At 41.1% G+C, this 21,219-nt stretch overlaps 1 protein-coding gene and 1 long non-coding RNA gene across 2 annotated transcripts in view; one reads left to right on the top strand and one right to left on the bottom strand.

The window, feature by feature from the left end:
• Window positions 1-21,219, top strand: part of PLBD1 (phospholipase B domain containing 1) — a 53,102-nt gene that overhangs the window by 27,595 nt on the left and 4,288 nt on the right. The window contains exons 5-8 of the mRNA XM_049625106.1: window positions 2,956-3,096; window positions 3,541-3,685; window positions 18,102-18,302; window positions 18,409-18,549. Coding sequence (XP_049481063.1) covers window positions 2,956-3,096; window positions 3,541-3,685; window positions 18,102-18,302; window positions 18,409-18,549 — 628 coding nt within the window. The remainder of the gene's footprint in view (window positions 1-2,955; window positions 3,097-3,540; window positions 3,686-18,101; window positions 18,303-18,408; window positions 18,550-21,219) is intronic.
• Window positions 1,221-8,430, bottom strand: LOC125918865 (uncharacterized). Its single transcript, XR_007456600.1, has 5 exons — window positions 8,338-8,430; window positions 8,050-8,180; window positions 7,907-7,972; window positions 6,765-6,897; window positions 1,221-1,837 (listed from the first exon to the last, which is right to left on the bottom strand). It is a non-coding gene; the product is annotated as an uncharacterized LOC125918865 (long non-coding RNA).

The raw sequence follows: 21,219 nt of genomic DNA, 5'->3' as shown, positions 1-21,219 counted from the left end.
AAATACACAAAGAATAAAAAGAAAATACCCAATTGAAAAATGGGCAGTGGGCAAAATTATCAGCAGGAATTTCACAGAAAAGGAAACCAAAATGACCCATAAGCATGTGGAGAAATGCTTAATTTCAAAGAAATATATATTAAAACCTCAATGACATCCTATTACACACCAGAAGTGGGGAATCTTAACCACTACTGGATTGAGTAAATTGTCCCAACTGCTTTGGAAAAGAATTGGATGTTACTCAAGACATTTAAAGATGATACATATTCTACAACCTGGCAAATCCAGAGATTAACGACATTCTTGCCCATGGGGGGGGGGTCCACGTACATAAAAGTTCACAGTACCATTATTTTGCTACAAACTGGAAATACCCCAAATGTTCATAAGTATATCACGATACTATATACCCTTATATGAATGAAAATGAATGAACTGTTTCCACACTACCAACATTGATACATGTCAAAAAAAAATAATGTCGAGCAGAAGAATGCACACAATATGATTCTATTTGTACAAACTCAAAAGCAAGCAAATTTAAAAATAACCTGTCTATGGATGTGTACATAGATGATAAAGTAACAGAAAAGAGGGTAATGAGCCAGAGTGCTTACTACTGATAAATAAGGAAGGAGAGAGATGAGATTGGAGGTTTCTGAGGCACAGCTAATGTTCTATTGCCCAAACTGTGAGATGGGTTCATTAGTGGTCTTTTTCATTATTTCTTCTTAAATTGTGCATATGATCTTTATCCTTTCATAAGTATGATATCATTCTTAAAAATAAAGGCAAAAAATTAAAGGCAAATTAAAAACTGGAAAATAATATTTGCAATTCATATCAAACAATGAACAAATCTCCCTAATATTTAAAGAACTCCTAAAAGTTGATAAGAAAAAGAATAAGAAAAATAAATAAGGCATATGAACAGTTCACACACACAAACAAAATTCAAACGTTTTTTTAACATGCTCTGCCTCACTCACTCGTAACAAAAGAATTGCTAAGGGGCATCTGGGTGGCTCAGTCAGTTGAGCATCCAACCCTGGATTTAGGCTCAGGTCAGGATCTCGCATTTCGTGGGTTCAAACCGTGCATCGGGCTCTGTGTTGACGGCTCAGAGCCTGCTTGGGATTTTCTCTCCCTCTCTCTCTCTGCCCTTACCCCACTCCTCAAAGTAAATAAATAGGCTTTAAAAAAAAAAAAAAAGAATGAGGTACTGTTTTTCACCTATCAAATTGAAAAAAAAAAACTCAATGTTTAATATGTCGTTGAGGCTGTAAGAGTGTCTGTTGTAAGAGTGTCTGTAGACAACTTGGCAATATTTATTAAAATCAAAACTGCCTCTAGGTATCTATCCTACACAAAGACTCACACACATATGAAATGATGTGTCCAAGATTGATTTTTGTAACACTGTTTATAATAGCAAAAGACTAGAAACCACAGGAAAGCCCATCAGTATAATACTGGTTAACATATAATGTATCCGTTCACTAAAGTCCTGTTCAAGAGAATGAGGAAGATTTTTACATCTAATTATGGAAAATTCCCCCAAACAAGTGAAAAATATGAAGACAGAAAAATCAAAGTGAAGACTGAAGCATGTAATACACTACCATGTGTTTAAAAATGTATTTATAAGACACTGTAGAGGCACCTGGGTGGCTCAGTTGATTAACCGTCCAACTTCGGCTCAGGTCATGATCTCCCAGCTCGTGAGTTCAAGCCCCGCATCGGACTCTGTGCTGACAGTTCGGGCCCTGGAGCCTGCTTCAGATTCTGTGTCTCCTTCTCTCTCTGCCCCTCCCCTGCTCACGCTCTCTCTCTCCTTCAAAAATAAATAAACATTACAAAAAAAAAATTTTTAATGTATCTATAAGACACTGTAAAAAGTCTAGAGATATACACAGAAATCAACACAACAAAATTCCACTATAAATCTCATTATAATTTTTTAAATCTTTAATAATGCAAGTGTTATATAGTCAAAGAACAAAAAAAAAAAAAAAGAGAGAGAGAATATGTGTATAAACAAATAATCAGTTTCTGGTTTTCGCTTTTGTTTTTTTGTTAAAATGTCATTTGTGTTTGTCTTGTCACCAAGTCCGCCTAAAAACCAATTTTTCTGTAAGATGCTCGGCCCCTGGCTACTCTGGTGGATTAACTCTTGGTGGAGCAGGGCTCTCTAGCACTAAGTTCACGTTCAGGTCTGACCATTGCTTTGGGGTAAATGTCAAGTCAGTTAGTTCTACATTAAACACACAAAATCAAAAAGCGTCATGGGGCGCTTGGGTGGCTCAGTTGGTTAAGCATCTGACTTTGGCTCATGATCTCGAGGTTCATGAGTTGCACCCCTGCACAGGGCCCTGCGCTGACAGCTCAGAGCCTGGAATCTGCTTCAGATTCCGTCTCTCGCTCTGCCCCTCCCCTGTTCATGCTCTGTCTCTGCCCCCTCAAAAATGAATAAACGTTAAGAAAAAATTTTTAAAAATAATAAATAAAAAAAAAAATTAAAAAGTGTCTTAGTTGAATATTTTGCTGTAAAGCAGTGATTCTCAACTGTGAGCAATGTCCCTCCAGGGCAGAGTTGGCAATGCCTGGAGACACTTTTGGTGATCAAGACTGGGAAGGTGCTAACTGCTATCTAATGGGGAGAGGCCAGGGATGCTGCTAAATAGTTTACCATGCACACCCCCCCCCCAAAAGAATTATTTGGCCCTAAATATCACTAGTGTTTTGGGTATCAACCCAAACAGATGCTAAAGCATCTCTTATAAACCCTAAGATAATAGCTATTTTATAAGCTACAAGAAAATCGAATGCATTTGTTACATTAGGGACCATTGGCAAAGGAATAACCGAGGGTATCCCTGACAATGGGAAAACTAGAAAATGGCATCCTACTGCCACAAATCACTGGTAAGAGTATTCTTTGTCTCTCCCCAGCCTATGACCCTGTTCCAGATTCAGTTCCTGAATGCCATTGGAGATCTGTTGGATCTGATTCCCTCAGTTTCTCCCACAACAAATTCCAGTTTGAAGGTTTTTAAGAGATGGGACATGGGACATTGCTCTGCCCTTATTAAGGTGAGACACAAAGCCGCCTCTCTCTTTCCTTGTTCTGGAACACACAGACTTTTTCTGTATGGCAGCCCAAGTGTGGCAACATCTCATCACCCCTGGCTACAGCCCTATTATCAGCTTATGGCTCCTCTGTCTAGAAGTTAAGAACAGGAAGAAACTGATGGAGGGTGTTGGAAGTACATGATGTTAGCTCTGTTTCTTCCACCATTCCTCCCGTGCTGTGTGAACCTGCCCCTCCCCCTCCCACAGTCTTCCCTTCTGGATGCTTGAAGGATAGAGTCTGTCTGTTTTTGCGCACATTAAAGGTTAATTTTGTGCTCTTGGCCATATTTCCCGATAATAAATATGGCGGTGAATAGCGAAATTGACACAATTGCTCTATGCTTCCTACACTTGTAATCAGTTATCTGTATACCTCTGCATCACTCACTATGATTCTGGCTGTAGGTTCTTCCTGGATTTGAGAACATCTTTTTTGCTCACTCAAGCTGGTACACGTATGCAGCCATGCTCAGGATATATAAACACTGGGACTTCAACATCAATGATAAAGACACGAGCAGTAGTCGCCTCTCTTTCAGCAGTTACCCAGGTAAATAAATTTCGAGGGACATCTGAGTACTCGGAGTACTATTTCAGGATAAAACCTTGGTGATTTGGAGTAACCGGAATGGGGGAAGAAATCTTTAGGGGTTGGTATACATTAATGACGATTGATTTTCTGAATGCTTTTTGAAGAAATATAGCTCTAATGCTTTTATTTAATAGAATCGTGTGATCAGTTAATAGGTGCCAAAAATTGAGTTGAACAAATGCCAACTGAGGTACAAGGCACTTTCAGAGGCTCTGCAGTGGAAGCCAAGATAGGCAAAAGATATCCTGCTCTCAGCATCTCCTTGAGGGTTTCTTTCTCTTATTCGTCACAACATCCTCAGAACTTAAGCTAGTGTTTGGCACCTTGTACTTAATCAATTTTTGTTGAATGGATGGATGAATGTGTAAGCTTCCAAATCCTTACACTAGCAAGATAAGTACAACACAGATAATAATATTATTGGGTACTGTGTGGGCTACAAAAAATATGCAAGGAATGTTGTGAGTAATCAAAAGACGGTCAGCTCACATTGGGTTGCTGGGGAAGGAAAGAGAGGATGACACTTGCGATGAACCATCAGTGATGACTTGAACTTGAACAGGTGGACATGGGCGGGAGGGACAGCCTCTGTGGAGTGGGAGTTACAAGCTCCTTTCTTAAAGGGGCCAGGAGGATGAGGTAAAATGAATGAAGGGGGGGGGGGCGTGGTATAAGAAAATGAAAGTGAAAACAATTGTAGCAAACACAAGACCCCTTGGAAGAGGGCCACCTGCGGAGCTCCCACTGACTGTTGTCACCCAGCAATATGGAAGTCAGTGTTGCCAGATCCTCCAACTTCTGAAAACAGAAATATGGATATAATGAATAAAACCCACTGTGTGAACCCAACAAAGCATGTCTGCTAGCGGGAATTACGCCCTCAGATGCAGGTTTGCAACCTCGTCAGGGAACATCATGGGTAAAGGCAAGAGGAAAATTCTCACCAGACATATAAGAGTCCAGCATGGATACAAGGTGGACGCTTTTGACCTTTAATTACACACTTGTAATTTACAAAGTGGTTATACCAACCAACGGTTGTTATCTATCTACCTTTGTCAGAGTATTATTGCCCTTTCTGGTATTATTGTTCTTGGCATTAATACCTTCCTATTAGGAATTCTGATCAGTGGCATAACAATATTTTTCTGTCCTTATCACCTCATCCTTCCTTTGAAGACACTTCGGTTTCTTCTTTGTCATTGCTTGCTTAATATTTTTAGTATTGAGGGGGACTGGGGACTCCTCTCTTGGAGACAGACCGTGTTTTGATTCTTTGTGTTCCTTTAGACTGAAATTTAAGGACAGCAAGAGACTGAGGCTAGTCAAATATTCATATTCTTCTTCTTACTTGCAATAAAATGCAATGTTCAGATGTTACCTGCACTGCTTCAAAATGTCTACAGAATAGTGTTTCTCTGTAGTCTTAACAATCCTGGATTCCAAAGGTAGTGATGGGGAAGGAAATGGAGGAATTTCCTATAAAATGTATAACTCTGTTGACATTTGCATATATGTACGTATCTTTCCAGAATAGATAGATACATAGATAATAGAGATTTTTTAGAGCATTTAAACTGAGAGAAAACAATACTTTTTTTTTTTTTTGACCCCAACGTGTTTTTTACAGGAGCTGGTATAGCAAAGTGATTCATATATTCTTTAACTGGACAGTTTTGTTCTCAACAGAAAACATGAAAAACGTGTAGGATCTTATTTCTATTACAAAGAATTGTTCAACTGATGGATCAGCTGCATTGGATTCATCCAATACATATGGAGCTAAACTTTGCCATGAACTTCATGCCAGGACAAAGCTCGGTGGCTTGTTTTGTTTATTGTTGTTTTTGGTGGAGGAGATTGAGTGGATTAGGAGTGTGGTGTCAGTTAGGTCATGGAGGCTTTCGTGATATGAGCAAGGATATTAAGAATTACTGAGACAGAACAGAAATAGCAAGTCATGAAATATTTGTGACTTGGCTGAGGCACATGTTAAACATGACTGTAACTGGGATGGTACAGATACCATGATACTAAAGATACAAATAACTCTGAAGAATTCAAATGCACCTATCCATACTTTTACACTATATCATGACACCATTGCCCAATTCTGTAGAAGTGACCACCATGCACCATTATTGGCATGACAAACACTAACGCTTCAAGACACAAAGACATTTTTTTTGTTTTGAGGTTTCCAAAAAGGAAAATGGTAGACCTCAGACAACTGCTAAACTTCCACAATGTACAAAATCCAACTATTTCACTTTGGTGAGCCTCAGCTTTTTTTATCTGTAGGATGAGACTAATATAAAGGCTTACTTCATCAAGTTGTAAACATTATGTAATTTCCTTATTCATCTACAATTTTCTATGAAATTGCCGTGTTAGGCAAAGTATGTATGATGAGAAACAGGACAGATACAGATCCTATTCTAACAAAATTTGCATTCTGGTGAAAGAGACACATTTTTTTTCAACGTTTTTTTTTTGTTTGTTTGTTTGTTTTTGTTTTTTATTTATTTATTTATTTATTTTTGGGACAGAGAGAGAGACAGAGCATGAACGGGGGAGGGGCAGAGAGAGAGGGAGACACAGAATCGGAAACAGGCTCCAGGCTCCGAGCCATCAGCCCGGAGCCCGACGCGGGGCTCGAACTCACGGACCGCGAGATCGTGACCTGGCTGAAGTCGGACGCTTAACCGACTGCGCCACCCAGGCGCCCCGAGACACATTTTTAAAAACCGATTAAAGTGTGGTTTGTGTAATACTAGGGAGGACTAGTTTGGAGAGGTTGAGATAGCTTCCAAGAGAAAGTAAAATGGAAGTTGAGGCACAAAGACAAATGTAAGTTAGCCAGCAAATGGGGACAATGGGGGGATGACGTTCCATGTGGAACAGACAGCATGTATAAAGGCCTGTAGGCAAGAAAAAAAAGTGGAGAAGGCCAGAAAGAGGGAATGGGGGACAATTCAAGACCATTAAAGTGATGAGGGGTAGAAGTGACGTTCATAGACTTGCATTTCAGAATTACCTGGTCCACGAGAGAGGATGAGAGAGTCTGCCGACAGGACATTTCGAAGTCCGAGGCAATAATCCAGGTGACTCAAGCCACGTAATGTTTTTTAGATGGTCAGTAAATAGGTGCATGGAAGACTGATATCCATCTTCAAGAAGAAAACAGTATCAAAAATGACTGCTGAATTACTATAGCAATTCGTGGATTTCTGTGTGCTCCCACTGTCCTAGCCAGAATCTTTGAGGGGCATTGACCTACTGAGAATTGTCAGAAGGGCACTCCCAGAGCTGTACTCCAGCCGAGAAGAATAGAAGGAACAGTAGTAATCCAGCACCCTCAGCCTTAATCTAAAACAATCTTAATCTAAGTCAGTCCCATGCTCTGTGTTCACAAGAGCTCCAGGTGACTCTGTAAAACTGGAGGTCGTTATGTCAAGGAAACAAATTAAATAATAACCCCCGTGTTATTCTAGAAAGGATTAGGTGACTTGGTCGCTTGATACTTTCATACTTTTTCAGACTGTTTTTTAAAAACTGAGTAGGAATTTCCTTCACCTTTGGGGAAATTATTTCAGCTGAAGATACTAACAAAATTTCCTGAGAAAGCCAAAAGTACCCCACAAGTATGCTAGGTACCGATAAACCTCAGTAGTACCCTTAGGCCCAGGTGAGTGATGTCCCAGCTTTGAAGTGCCTTCCTCAAACTTTTCTAAGTCCCTCTCCAGTGCCCCAAGAACAGCCAAGTTGGCAGTACTGGGATATCCCGGCACTGGCCTGTGTCCCTTGTGTTTTCCAGAAATTTTCAAAATATCCTTCTAGTGCCCAGTACTAGCCAGATGAGCAGAGCCATCCAGGTGGGGCTAAGCTTAGACAGGAACCCATGTGGGTCCTGGTCCTTGGATGTCCTTTTTATGAGAGCTCCTCCCCTCTCCCTCTACCTATATGTGGGTGCGACAAGATGGTGCTCATCAACATGAGGAGCTCTGGGACTCAGGCCTATGAGGTAGTCCTGGTGAGGAGATCCTTCCTGTTGGCCCTCATGGTATATTTGCTGCATGACCAAGCTGACAGAATATTAGCGACATGATGATTTGAGGTGGCCCTCATGTTAGACACAGCATGTGTTCAGGGCTCTAGGCTATCGAAGGCTGCTCTTACCCTCAAGCTTATGCATGTATGTAGACCTCTGCTTTCGCCTTGTTCTCACTGGCACGGCCCTGGCTCCTGAGGGCAAAAGAGGAAGCAACAAGTGAATTTACTGTGTGTGGCTCCAGTGTTGGCCCCCTGGGCAGTCACCTCACCCCCTGCAGGTTCTGTCCCTCGTGTTCGTGTTCTGCAGTTCTCTGAGGAAGGCCGGGCCCGGCCCTCACAAAGGCTTTTGAGAATCTTGCTCTGCGACACAAATAGGCCTTTGCAGCAGGTCTCATGGTTTCTGTGGAGCAGGACTTTAGATTAGGGCACAAGTGAGGATGGCTTGTCTCTACTTCTCTATACCTGGGGCTTCTGCCGAAGACTCAAAGAGTGAGGGGCTGAAATCCATGATAGCTTAACTGAAGCTAGAGGATACACTTCCAAGGTAACTCACTTACATGGTTGACAAGGTGACATTGGTTCCCCTCTACTTAGGCGTCTCCACAAGACTGCTCCAGTAATCTCATGACGAGATGCCTGGCTTGCCTCAGACCAAGTGATCCAAAAGAACAAGACAGAAGCAGCAATGCCTATTATGACCTAGTCTCAGAAGTCATCTATTGTTACTTCCACCACGTTCTATTCTTTAGAGGCACATTAGTATGATCAGCCCACACACAAGGAAAGGACATCAGAATCGATCTTTTAAAGGGAAGAGTGTCCAAGAATTTGTGGACATTTTAAAACCTCCCCAATATAGAAACATAATATTTTTATATATTTCCTGTGTATCCTAAGACTTCTCTAAATTCACTTGTCAGTTCTAACAACTTTTTTTGTAGATTTCTTGGGATTTTTCTGTATACATAATCATGCCATCTCTGCATAACTTCCCTTGGGTGTCTTTGTGTTCTTGCGTGAGTGCACTGATAAGACCTCCAGGACAACGTAGACTAGAAGTGGCATAGAAATCCTTGTCTAGTTCCTGATCTTACGGGAGACGTAGTCAGTCTTTTATCATAAAGTGTGATGTTGGCTGTAGGTTTTTGGAGATAGTCTTTATAAGTTTAAAAAGGATTTCCCCTCTTCCTATTTTGTTGAATGTTTTTGTTTAATGCATTTTTGTGACATTCTCAGCTTCCAATAAAATGATCATATGATTTTTCTCCTTTATTAATGTGTTAAGTTCCATTGATTGACTCTCAGATATGAAACCAACTTGGCACTCCTGGGGTTTACTCCACTTAGTCATATTATTCTTTTTATTTTTTATTCAACTTACTAATATTTTGTCAAGAATTTTTTCATTTACATTCATGAGAGATATTGTCTATGGTTTTCTTGTGATAGTTTTGGTATCATGGTAAGCCTGTCCTTATAATCTGAGTTTGGAATTATGTTTTTCTTCTATGTTTTCTGAAAGAGTTTGTGTTGGAGTGGTAATATTTTTTCTCTTAGATTTTTAATAGAACTCATCAGTTAAACCATCTAAACATGGGTTTTTTTTGTTGGAGAGTTTTTAACAATGAGTTCAGTTTCTTTTGTTGATAAAAGACTTTTCAGGTTTTCTAATTCTTCTTGAACCAGTTTTAAAAATTTGTCTTTCAAAGAACTTGTTAATTTCTTAAGGTTATCCTGTTTATTGACATAAAGCTATTTATAATATTTTTATGAGTCTTTTGTTATCTGTAGGATCTGTAGCTAAGTCCCTTTAATCATGTATGATCTTTTTTGTATTTGCTGTACCCTGAGGTGTGTCAATTTTATTGATATTTTCCAATAACCAGATTTTATTTTCATTGATTTCTTTCCTATTGTTTGCTCATTTTTCCTTCTCACTGATTTCCATTCTTATCTTTATCATTTTCTCTTTTCTGCTTTGCACTTAATTTTTTTTTTTCTAACTTCTTAATGTAGAATCTCAGATAATTGATTTTTATCTTTGTTCCTTTCTACTATATGAATTAAATTTATAAAGACTATAAATTTCCTTCTAAACACTCCTTTCAGTGCATCTGACAAATTTTAGTATGTCTTGTTTTCATTTTCATTCAGTTTAGAATATTTTATAATTTCTCACATAATTTCTTTAATCAATGACTTACTTGGAAGTATATTGTTTAATTTCCCCAAATTTGGAGACTTTCCACATATCTTTGTGTTTTTGTTTTTGTTCTTGTTTTCTTGTTTAATTCTGTTATGAGTAAGCTGTCTTTCCTTCAAGCTGCCCCAGGACCCGATGCATAATTTCTTCATTAATTCAATAAATATTCAATAAATATTCATTTATTCCACATTCACCCTGTGGCCCCAGAGGCAACACATGGCATTGCACGTTGTAATCATTGACTAAATATTTATGGAAGCTGAGAAGAAAGAAGGAAAGAAGGGAAGGGAAAAAGGAGAATGGGAAGAAAAAAGAAAAGGTGAGAGACAATAGATAATGGATGATGTATTCCCATGTGGACATAGCAGGAACTGCAAGGGGGAGAGAGGGGTAAGCCAAGTAAAAGGTGGAGGTGGGGGCTGCCTAAAACATCATCTTCTCTCTAGTACTGCTCTCCTTTTTACATCTTTGATTTGAAAGCAGGAGTCCAAGATATTTAGGAATTGTTATCAAGGCATTTCATATGCATTCCCGATGTTTAGCGCAGAGCTGAACCTTGAAGCCACTCTTTTGTGGCCACCCTGATTATAAATGACATGTATAGGACCTAACTAGTTTGTTTTTTTTTTTTAAGTTTATTTATTTTGAGAGACAGAGAGCATGAGGGAGAGGCAGAGAGAGAGAGAGAAAGAGAAAGAATCCCAAGCAGACTCTCCACTGGCAGCACAGATGCAGGGCTCGATCTCACAAACCATGAGATCACGACCTGAGCCAAAATCAAGAGTCAGATGCTTAACCGACTGAGCCACCCAGGTGCCCCAGACCCTAACTAGTTTTATGGGATTTAGGCAGCACCCAAGTTTTAACTAAACTACTATTAACTTGTTTGTGCTCAACTTGTTATTGAAATAAAAAGAAAAAACAGTATTTATTTCCTACTTATGAGCCTGCCAATGTGACTGACACTGTGCTGAACATTTCGTCTGTGTGATGTCATTGAACTGTCATGAAAACCTAACAAAGGAGGGTATTGTATCTGCATTTCCAAAGAAAAAAGAAAAAAAACGTGTTCAGAAAAGTTAAATAACATACTCAAAATCACTAGACCTGGCTGGAGACTGAGTTCAAACACAATATATATGACTTTTAAATATCTATTGTTGGTTGTTGTTGTTATTTCAGCAATGGTTCAGTGTGCTTTTTAAAAGAGTTTTTTTAAGAATGCTTATTTATCTTGAGAGCGAGAGAGTGCAAGCAGGAGAAAGGCAGAGAGAATCCCAAGCAGGCTCCAGGTTGTCAGCATGAACCCCGACACGAGGCTCCATCCCACAACTGTGAAGTCGGAACCTGAGCCTAAATCAAGAGTCAGAGGCTTAGCCGACTGAACCACCCGGCTGCCCCGTTCAGTGTGCTTTTAAGTTAAATGGTTAAAACGGAAAAAAAGCCAGGAGCTCAAAGGCCCTCAAAGGCTCTTACCATGTGGGTGGAGCTCTTCACTGAACAAAAGCTGGAATCCATTCAGAGTCTTAATCGAGGATTCCAGTAACAGTGATTCCTAAGAGGCTGAGTCTTCCAGTTTAATCATCCAGACACAAGGCTCTCTGGAATACTCTGTGTCTCACCAAGCCTGCAGGCATTCCTACTTTGCATAACACCCAGACATCCCATCACCACCCTCGCACCCCCCCCCTTAGACTTAAAATCCCCAGGGGAGCTGGCTAAAATTGCAAATTCCAAAGTGCCGTCCATCAACTTCTTATTCAGGTGGTCTGGGCTGAAGCATTTGTAACAACCGCACCGGGTGGTTCTAACATCCTGGATCCAAGCCCATCCACTGAGACTCTGGTGGCTCTACTGGTCTGCCGCACAGACTTTGCTCAGCCTTTTCTCGTACTAAGCTCAAGTACTTGAAAGTAGGTGCACAGGAATAAGAAAGGATGGTCTCAAAGTTCCAAGAAAATGTAGTTGCCTCCCTCACAGTCCATAAGGTTATTTACTTTCCTAAGGTACAAAATGGCCAACTTAGTGTACTATAATTACTTTTGCCAATTTCATGTTACCTCTTTTATCTCAGATACTTTAGTCATAAAGCCTAAATATATACAAACAATCTGCGAATTAATATAAGCCAAGATTTATGTCTTCTGCCTTTTAAGAAGTAGAATCAGGGGCGCCTGGGTGGCTCAGTCGGTTAAGTGTCCGACTTCGGCTCAGGTCATTATCTCGTGGTTCATGAGTTCGAGCCCCATGTCAGGCTCTGTGCTGATGCGTCAGAGCCTGGGGCCTGCTTCGGATTCTGGGTCTCCCTCTCTCTCTGCCCCTCCCCTGCTCATGCTCTGTCTCTCTCGGTCTCTAAAATAAATAAATAAATAAATAAATGTTTAAAAAAAATTAAAAAAAAAAAAAAAAGAAGTAGCATCAAGGGAGGAAAAGAAATAAAAGTAGAATGAGGGCACGTATTCCGAAGCATGGTGGATAGATTTTGCAACACTTCATTTCTGTTTTCTTCAGTGCCTTTCTTTTGTTCTCTGGCACCAACCCAGGACGCTGATGTCTTCACCCAGGCCATACCCGTCCCTCTCCATCTCGCTCAGGAAACTTCCTCCCTTCTATCTTTCTAAAAACTCTATGTTACTTTCCATGGTTTTCGTAAGGTGATTGTCCCCTACTCCACCTTGCTTAAGCCTGCAACTCCCCATGACTCACTTTCTTTTTCATTGTTTCTACTACAGTTGCTCCATCGCGTGTGTTAAACGGTGTTGTTGCCATTTGCATGAGTACATGCCTGTTCCGTCACATTTGTCAGGCCTCAGACAGTGGGAAAGGCATGTGTTGAAAGTCAATCTCAGATTTATTCCTGAAAATGCTGTTTATTAGCTTTAAATAGATGCATATTTTATTTTATTTTTAACGTTTTGAGAGAGTGAGAATGTGAGCAGGGGAGGGGCAGAGAGAGAGGGGGAGACACGGAATCTGAAGCAGGCTCCAGGCGCCAAGCTGTCGGCACAGAGCCTGACACGGGGCTCAAACCCGCGGTCTGTGAGATCATGACCTAAGCTGAAGTCATGTGCTTAACTAACTGAGCCACCCAGGTGCCCCATAATAGCTGTGTACTTTTAAAAAGAGCTCATCGAAGACCTCTTTTTGTGAAGGTCAAATGATGGTATCCATCCTTCTAAAGCAAGGTATCTGGTGTATAGTAGGTACACAGTCAATGTTAGTCACTACCATCTTCTCTTTCTTCCTTAGATTTAACAGTTATTTATTGAGCACCTACTATGTGTCAAATCCTCTTCTTGGTGCTGGAGTGAACAAGACAGAAAAAGTCCCTGCCCTGATGGAGCTTACATGCTATGGGATAGATGGAAAAGAAAACAGTAAACAAATTAATATAAAGTAAATAAGATAATTCATTGTTGAAGAAAAACATTTCATTTTGATGTGGATAACAGAATGTTGATTAAATATAAAGCTGACCTCTTTTAAAAAAATTTTTTTTTTAGTTTTTTAACGTTTCTTTATTTTTGAGAGACAGAGACAGAGCGAGACAGAGCGTGAGCAGGGGAGGGGCAGAGAGAGAGGGAGACAGCATCCAAAGCAGGCTGTAGGCTCTGACCAAGCGGTCAGCCCAGAGCCAGACATGGGACTCGAACTCACGAGCCCATGAGATCATGACGTGAGCCGGAATCAGACGCTTAACCGTCGGAGCCACCCAGGGCCCCCAAAGCCAACTTTTTATAGTCACTGTAAATAATCTTTAAGAGACCTACCAATTGTTGTATGTGGACCACTGCAGGATGCTCAGACCCCACAGTACCGCCTTCATGTGCTTGAATATACGATAGTGTGACTCCTCCATTGATCACATTCCTCCTGCAGGATTAGGCAGAAATGTGCTCAAATAAATACTTCGTTGACTGAACGATAATCGCTGGAAGAAGCGGAGATTGCTTCTCACTAAATGCCATTCTGGAAGGGGGGGAAAGACTGAGGCCATTGTTTAGTAGGCAAAATAAATGGCTGAGGGCTTTTGTGTCCTGGGATATGAGAGAGCCCCACCGGCTTCCCTTCCTGAGAGTGGGGAAGGAGGGGTCTCCTGCTTCAGGCAGCAACCCTGGAGCAGGGGTTCTGGTGGAGCCTCTGAGGGCAGGCGAGGGGAGCAGGGAGGGCAGTCTGGGCGTGAGCCTTTTGGGAAAGCTCCTGAGGGGATTCTGATACAGTCTGTGAGCTGGGAATTATTGCGTGGTGCATGGGATATAGTCCGTGTGTGATGGGCAGTAATTTACTGACTGATTATCGCACTGGCTTAGAGAAGGCAGAGAGCTGAGCTGGGGCTGAGAACCGTCCCTCTTCAGCAGTGGGAAGAAGCTGAGCAGAGAGGCTGACCATGATACAAAGTTGTTATTTTGTTTTTTTCTTAAAAGAAAAAAAAAAAAAAGAGGGAAAAGAGAGTTCCCACAGGGTCACAGCCACCTGTGTTAAATCAAAGGGCAGTAAGACATTTCAAAACAAAATATATTGTGTAATCGGATAGTTATTATTGTATCAGTTTGCTTTTTCTGTGGAAAAAAATAACCTCTAAAACTTTGTGGCTGGAAACAATTTGTGATTAGTATTGCTCTTGAGTCCACAGGTCAGCTAAGTGGCTCTTTCTAGACAACTCAGCTGGTCACATTCATGCATGTGTGGTTGTCTGTGGCGGGGGTGGGCAGTTCTGCTGACCTTGGAAGAACTCCCTTGCACATTTGGGGGTTGGCCGGCTAGAACTTGGCCTTGGCTGAGAGGGTCGGTCCTCCTCCACGCGGTCTCTCATATACAGGAGTAACAGGGTTACAGGAGAGTAAGCAGAAATGTGCAAGGTCTCTTGAGGCCTAGACTCAGAATTGGCACATTCCGTTAGCCGAAGTAAGTGCCAAATCCAGCCCAGATCTAGGATCTGGGGACCCAGACATCTTTTGATGGGAGATGCTACAAAGTCACATTGCAGAGAATATGGGGGGAGGGGGTGAAGAAATGCAGCGCGATCCAGACTACTGATGCTGAGTTGGAGGTTATTTATGTTCTTGGTCAACACTGATTCTACTCTTCTGGAAAAAATGAGTGTGTTTGGTCTGGAGCTTTGGAGCAGTTAATTAATGCAATATGGGAATGGGCACACTTTACATGCACCTGATGGGACAATAAGGGTACATTTTTCTGGGTGGTTCTAACGAATGGGTCTAAATGGCATCAGAGGGTAGTGGTCACTGTTTATTTTTGTGATTCAAGCGATTTTTGTTTTAAGTCCTGAGATTTATTAACTGTCAGGGTCCCCTTTGATTTCTTAATTAAATTCAGCAGTAAGCTTCCTATGAAATGTTATTTGCTGGCTGACTTTCAAACTTGAGTTTCTCCTGATTTAAAATAGTCTGCCTTTCAAAGCTGCTAATGGCAGATAAAAGCAAGAATATGATTTTACATTGTCAAAGAACATTTGTTTCTCTTGTCATGTTTTAGGGCTTTGTTCCCACTCAGCCTTTTCCTTTTTATTTTATCTTAAACTCCAAACTATAGAATTAACCTTCTTAACTAGAGTTGTGCTGCAAACCAGCTCATTCTCTTTGTTCCAGAACTCTGGGCAGCCTACATTTTTCCATCTTTAATAAAGTCTTGCTCTTGAATGAACCACTGCTCCTTACGTGTTAGTACTAGTCAGTCACTCATGCATATTAAAGAATGCCTGCCCTCTTGTGTTCATGGAGGTTGCTACAAGGAGTGAATTCGTAAGTTTATTAGGCCAGAAGTACAACCTTCCACCCTATGGAGGTTCGGTACCAGAGGGCTTACCCGAGAATGCCAGGTGTGGTTGTATAGTTTGCACACTGCAAAATGACCCCAGCTTAAGAGGTGAATGAATGGTCATTGAAATCCATCCCACACTTTGCTTGTGAAGCCATGCATCCAATGTCTAGGCCGTATCTACCAAGAGGAGTTTTGCCCATTAAAGTCCATTCAAGTGTGGCATCCACTCATTAAGCACCTGGAGTGTGCAAACTTCTGTTATGCAAACTTCTGTATAGGCTAATGACAGCCTTGTGGAGGTTCATTATGAGCTGGTTGGACACTGCTCTCATCATGTAACTTTTCTACTCGGAAATTTCCAGAAATTAAAGATACTCTGTTAGCGCTGATCACTTAGTCCCAGGTTATCAGAGGAAGGGAATAAGGAACGGAGAAGCTAAATGAGAAGTGCCAAATTTGCTAGTTGTGAAGCAGGGAACTAAAATGTAGGCTTTCGGACTCCCACTGCAGCTCTGAAGGCTTATCTTTAGCCTCAAGTGATCCCATTATTTCGTTGCACCCTACCTAATCCTACCAGGCCTAAAGCGGAGGCACGATAGCTTGTTCGTTGAGTGAATAAACGAATGACTGTCCAACTATATTTTCTTCTTTTTTAATTCCAGTGTAGTGAATATACAGTATTATATTATATTATATTATATTAGCTTCAGGTGTACAATGTAGTGATCCATACATTACTCAGTGCTCAGTAAGGTAAGTATACTCTTATCCCCATCATCTATCTCACCCATCGCCCCTCCACCTCTCCTCTGGTAACCATCTGTTTGTTCTGTGTAGTTAAGAGAATGTTTCTTGGTTTGTCTCTTCCCACCACCCCACTCTGTTCATTTGTTTTGTTTCTTAAATTCCACATGTGAGTGAAAGCATATGATATTTGTCTTTCTTTCACTGACTTATTTCACTTCACATAATACACTCTAGCTCCATCTTTGTCGTTGCAAATAGCAAGATCTCATTCTTGTTTGTGGCTGATAGTCCCTTGTATGTATATATACCACTTCTTTATCCGTTGATCTATTGATGCACATTTGGGCTGCAATAAACACAGGGGTGCATACGTCCCTTCGAATTAATGTTTTTGTATTCTTTGGGTGAATATCCTATAGTGAGATTACCGGATCATAGGGCAGTTCTATTTTTAACTTTTTGAAGAACCTCCGTACTGTCTTCTAGAGTGGCTGCACCAATTTGCATTCCAACAGTGCGTGAGAGTTTCTTTTTCTCCACATCCTCACTAACACTTGTGGTTTCTTGTGTTTTTGATTTTAGCCATTCTGACTGGTGTGAGGTGATATCTCATTATAGTTTTGATTTGCATTTCCCTGATGATGAGTGATGTTGAGCATCTTTTCATGCGTCTGTTGGCCATTTGTATGTCTTCTTTGGCCAACTATATTTTCTAATGGTTTTTTTTTTGTTTGTTTGTTTGTTTTTGCCTCTGCCTCCCAAAATTTCCACTCTCCCTATGGGAGTTTGGGAAACACCAGAGGAGATATTTACCTCGGTTCCTTCTAACTCTCTCACCGGGGACCTTCTCTGATGTTTCTTCACCACTGACAATTCGTCCATCACAACTGGTGGCTGGTGACAGTATATTCTCTCCCATTGTTATAGCTGGGTCTGATATTCTTTGATTTCTACCACACTTATCAAAGCATAAAGCGAAAAACAGACCTTTCAAAAAGACTTGTGACTTCACTGATTTTCCCGTATTGCTGCCACCTTTTATAAAAAGCAGTGACTGACCCAAGTGTCAAGATCCTATTTTAAAACCATGTTTACCAACGTAAGTGTAGATGTTTTTCCTATTTATAAAACTCATGTAGACTCACGAGGTAAAATTTGGAAAATACAGAAATGCAGAAAGAGAAGAAAGAAGGCATCCATAATCTTATTATCCAACAATGAACCCCATTAATATCCCTCCCTAGTTAAAAGTTCTGCAAAATCCTAGTTAGTGGGGATCTATTTCTATTTATCATTTTTGAAAATTGGAATAGTCCTGATTTAATATATTTTTATCATTCAAATTATAAAATAAAAAATTATCAGTAGAGAATCTAAGGCCAGAGTTTCACTGGCATCTTTATAAGCAACTGTTAAATAACTGTCACAGAGGTGAGTCCAACCTAGGGGAGGCCTGCTGCAGATAAGGATCATTATAACTAATACTCTTTGCAAAATGCATCGTGTACGCAAAGCGCTGTGCTAATAACGTCGGGTTGAATATACCAGGCATACGTACGCTGATTTGTGTATTTCTCTCTCCTGTAGGATTTTTGGAGTCTCTGGATGACTTTTACATTCTTAGCAGTGGCTTGATATTGCTACAGACCACAAATAGTGTGTATAATAAAACCCTACTGAAGCTTGTGGTACCCCAGTCTCTCCTGGCGTGGCAAAGGGTCCGTGTGGCCAATATGATGGCAAATGGTGGCAGGCAGTGGGCAGAGATCTTTTCAAAGTACAACTCTGGTGAGTGGCCTGAGAGAATAGCTTTTAGACATGTACATATGTTTAGATTTTGAGTTAACCAGTAGAGTCACATTCACATTCTGCTTCGTGTCTCCCAATATTTCAGGCACCTACAACAATCAATACATGGTCCTGGACCTGAAGAAGATAAAGCCAAAGTACAGCCTTGACAGCGACACTCTGTATATTGTGGAGCAAATTCCTACATATGTAGAATATTCTGACCAAACTAATGTTCTACGGAAAGGTACTTTCTTCATGCTAGAAGTCTGGAAGTCTGATGAGTGTGTGAGTGTGTACGTGTATATGGTGGGGAATGTGTGGCGTGTGAATGTGTCATGGCAGGTGGTCTATAGTGGGAAAGAAAGGATGGGAATGCTGTTGCTAGTTACGCTGGGAAAGAATTACCGGGTTCAGCTCAACATGTAAAATCTACACCTCTAACTCTTTATGTGGCATTGTATAGTTTGTGACAGAGCCAGACATTTATTTTTTTAATGTCTATCTATGTATTTTGAGAGAGAGAGAGAGAGAGAGAGAAAGCACGTGAGCATGAGTGGGGGAGGAATAGAGAGAGAGAGGGAGAGAGAGAGAATCCCAAGCAGGCTACACGCTGTCAGTGCAGAGCCCGACGTGGGACTCGATCTCATGACTGTGAGACCATGACCTGAGCCGAATCGAGAGTCAGAAGCTCAGCTGACTGAGCCACCCAGGAGCCCTCAAAGCCAGACATTGATAATCTTATGACTTCTCATAGCTCTAATATTACCTTCTCTCCTTGGTTCCTGAGTAAAGCTTTTAGTCAAATTCAGCAAATATTTATAGAGGTGCTACCTCGGCTCAGGGACTGGAAAAGCACGGATGCAGGTACAAAATCCCTGACCTTTAGAAACTCAGTCTAGTGAGGAAGCAAGGCACATAAAGCAGCCATTAGAACCCAGAAAGGGAAGAGCAGTCATAAAGTCTGGGTGTCCCAAGCCCAGTGGGAGCTGCTGTCAGTGGGAGGGATCAGAAAAGGCGGGTCTGGAAGGCAAGACCAGAACTCATATATTTGAAGCACAAGGTTTGGAGTGACACTGCCTTGATTTGAACCTCTGCTCCTCCAAATCTCAAACAAATGATCCCCTCTCTCCAAGTCCCACTTTCTTCATCTGTAAAGCATGACAGTAGTGGTACAGGCCCACAATCACTTATTTGTAATTTTGAAATCTCAAAGTTTTTGTTGTTGTTGCTTTTGTTTTGTTTTGTTTTTTCCCTAGTAAACTTAGTAGCAAAATATGACCTGACCTGAACTCATTTGGGTAGCAAAACCTACCAGTTTGGTAGTTTGGTAGACTTGACCTGCCCATTTAGTCTTTATTTCCTCTCGTCTAGGGAGACTACACATTAGGCTACAGAAATTTCAGGGCCTTTATGAGATATTCCCCATGGAGGCTGCAGTGTCATATACAGCAACTCCATTGCTGTTCTAAAGTCTGCAAGACCCTGAATTCTGAAACATCTGGCCCCCAAGAGTTTTCAGATGTGGGAGTGTGCACCCTTGTAACTTCACAAAGTTGTTATGAGAATTAAGGGAGATGATTCTTGAGCACATTGCTGACACAAAGCATGTACTTTTATTTTGCATTGAACCTGCTGTTTGGCACACATATTTGCACATTTGTTGAACAAATGGGAGCGCAGATGATGTCTGAGTGACGATCAGAGGTTAAAAAGAGCTCACCAATTTGATAAGGGGATGCCCGGACAAATGGAGGCACGAAAAGTGTGGTGTGTTTGATAAACTGTTAGCTCGAGATAGCTAGAGGGAAGGCTATGACGTGGTGGGTAGTGGAAGGTGAAACATACCAGCCTTGTATATCCTGCTAAGCAGTGTAGACTTTATCCTTTAGAAAATGGGAGTTGTTGAAAAGGGAGAACAGACTTGAAGTCAGAGAGAAGGCAGGAGTCTAGTTAGGAAACTATTGCAATAGATCACCTGATAGAGGAGTCGGAATGGAACCAAGGTAAGGTATGGACCCTGGAAATCAGGGCCTGGTCCTCAGGCTCCCAGGTCCCCAGAGATTTTATAATGACATCCAGGGAGAGCCGTCTCAGCAGAAATGGCTCACACACGCTACATGCTCATAATCTGCATAAAACAGAGTTAATGGAGGTGGAAACTTCAATTGCCAAGCAGATCAGATACCACCAAGAAGCAGACCTACCTCCTTTTTTGAAGGAAAATTGACCTGAGAAGTCAAATCCTGAGGCAGTCACTTGGTTAGGATGACAATTCAACACTGAGAAGTCGGCTGTCTGAGCCTGAAGCCTGGTTCATCCAGCTGGTAAGAGCTTTATAAAACTAGCGTGCCTCAAGAGGGAGACGCGTGTTGAAGGGGACAGATTATTCAAGGCCTTTTCTTGGACTGCTGCTGATTATTGAATGGCAGATTCAGGTTCTTTGCAATGTGGTTCCTAGATCCCATGAAGAAACCTACCCTGGGACTAAAATAAAAGCTGGTGCTGATCTGTTTGTAGTTATTTTGCCAGTGGTGGGAAAAACAGAGAGTTAAATTCATTGTCTCCTATATACTAGGTAGTCCCTTCTGGGCCTTTTACTTACGTTCCGTTGTTTGGTCTTCATTAACATACTTCCAGATTAAGTGGCATTGTTACCATTTTACTGTAAGGAAAGAAAGGCTCAGAAAGAAATATGTGATTTGCCCAAATAATTAAGTGATATCATATAGCCATTATGATAAAAGACAAAAAGTCCCATGAGCCTCCTAGAATTTTCTTTTCCTTTCTTTTTTTTAAAGTTTATTTATTTTTGAGCGGGAGAGAGAGAGAGAGAGAGAGCAAGCACAAGTGGGGGAGGGGAAGAGAGAGAGAATCCAAGCAGGCTCCGCACAGTCAGCACAGAGCCCCATGTGGG

The sequence above is a fragment of the Panthera uncia genome, chromosome B4 (genome assembly GCF_023721935.1).
Source record: "Panthera uncia isolate 11264 chromosome B4, Puncia_PCG_1.0, whole genome shotgun sequence".
NCBI classification, from domain to species: domain Eukaryota; kingdom Metazoa; phylum Chordata; class Mammalia; order Carnivora; family Felidae; genus Panthera; species Panthera uncia.
The sequence above is the reverse complement of the archived record's forward strand: the minus strand, read 5'-3'. Positions and strand labels throughout refer to the sequence as shown.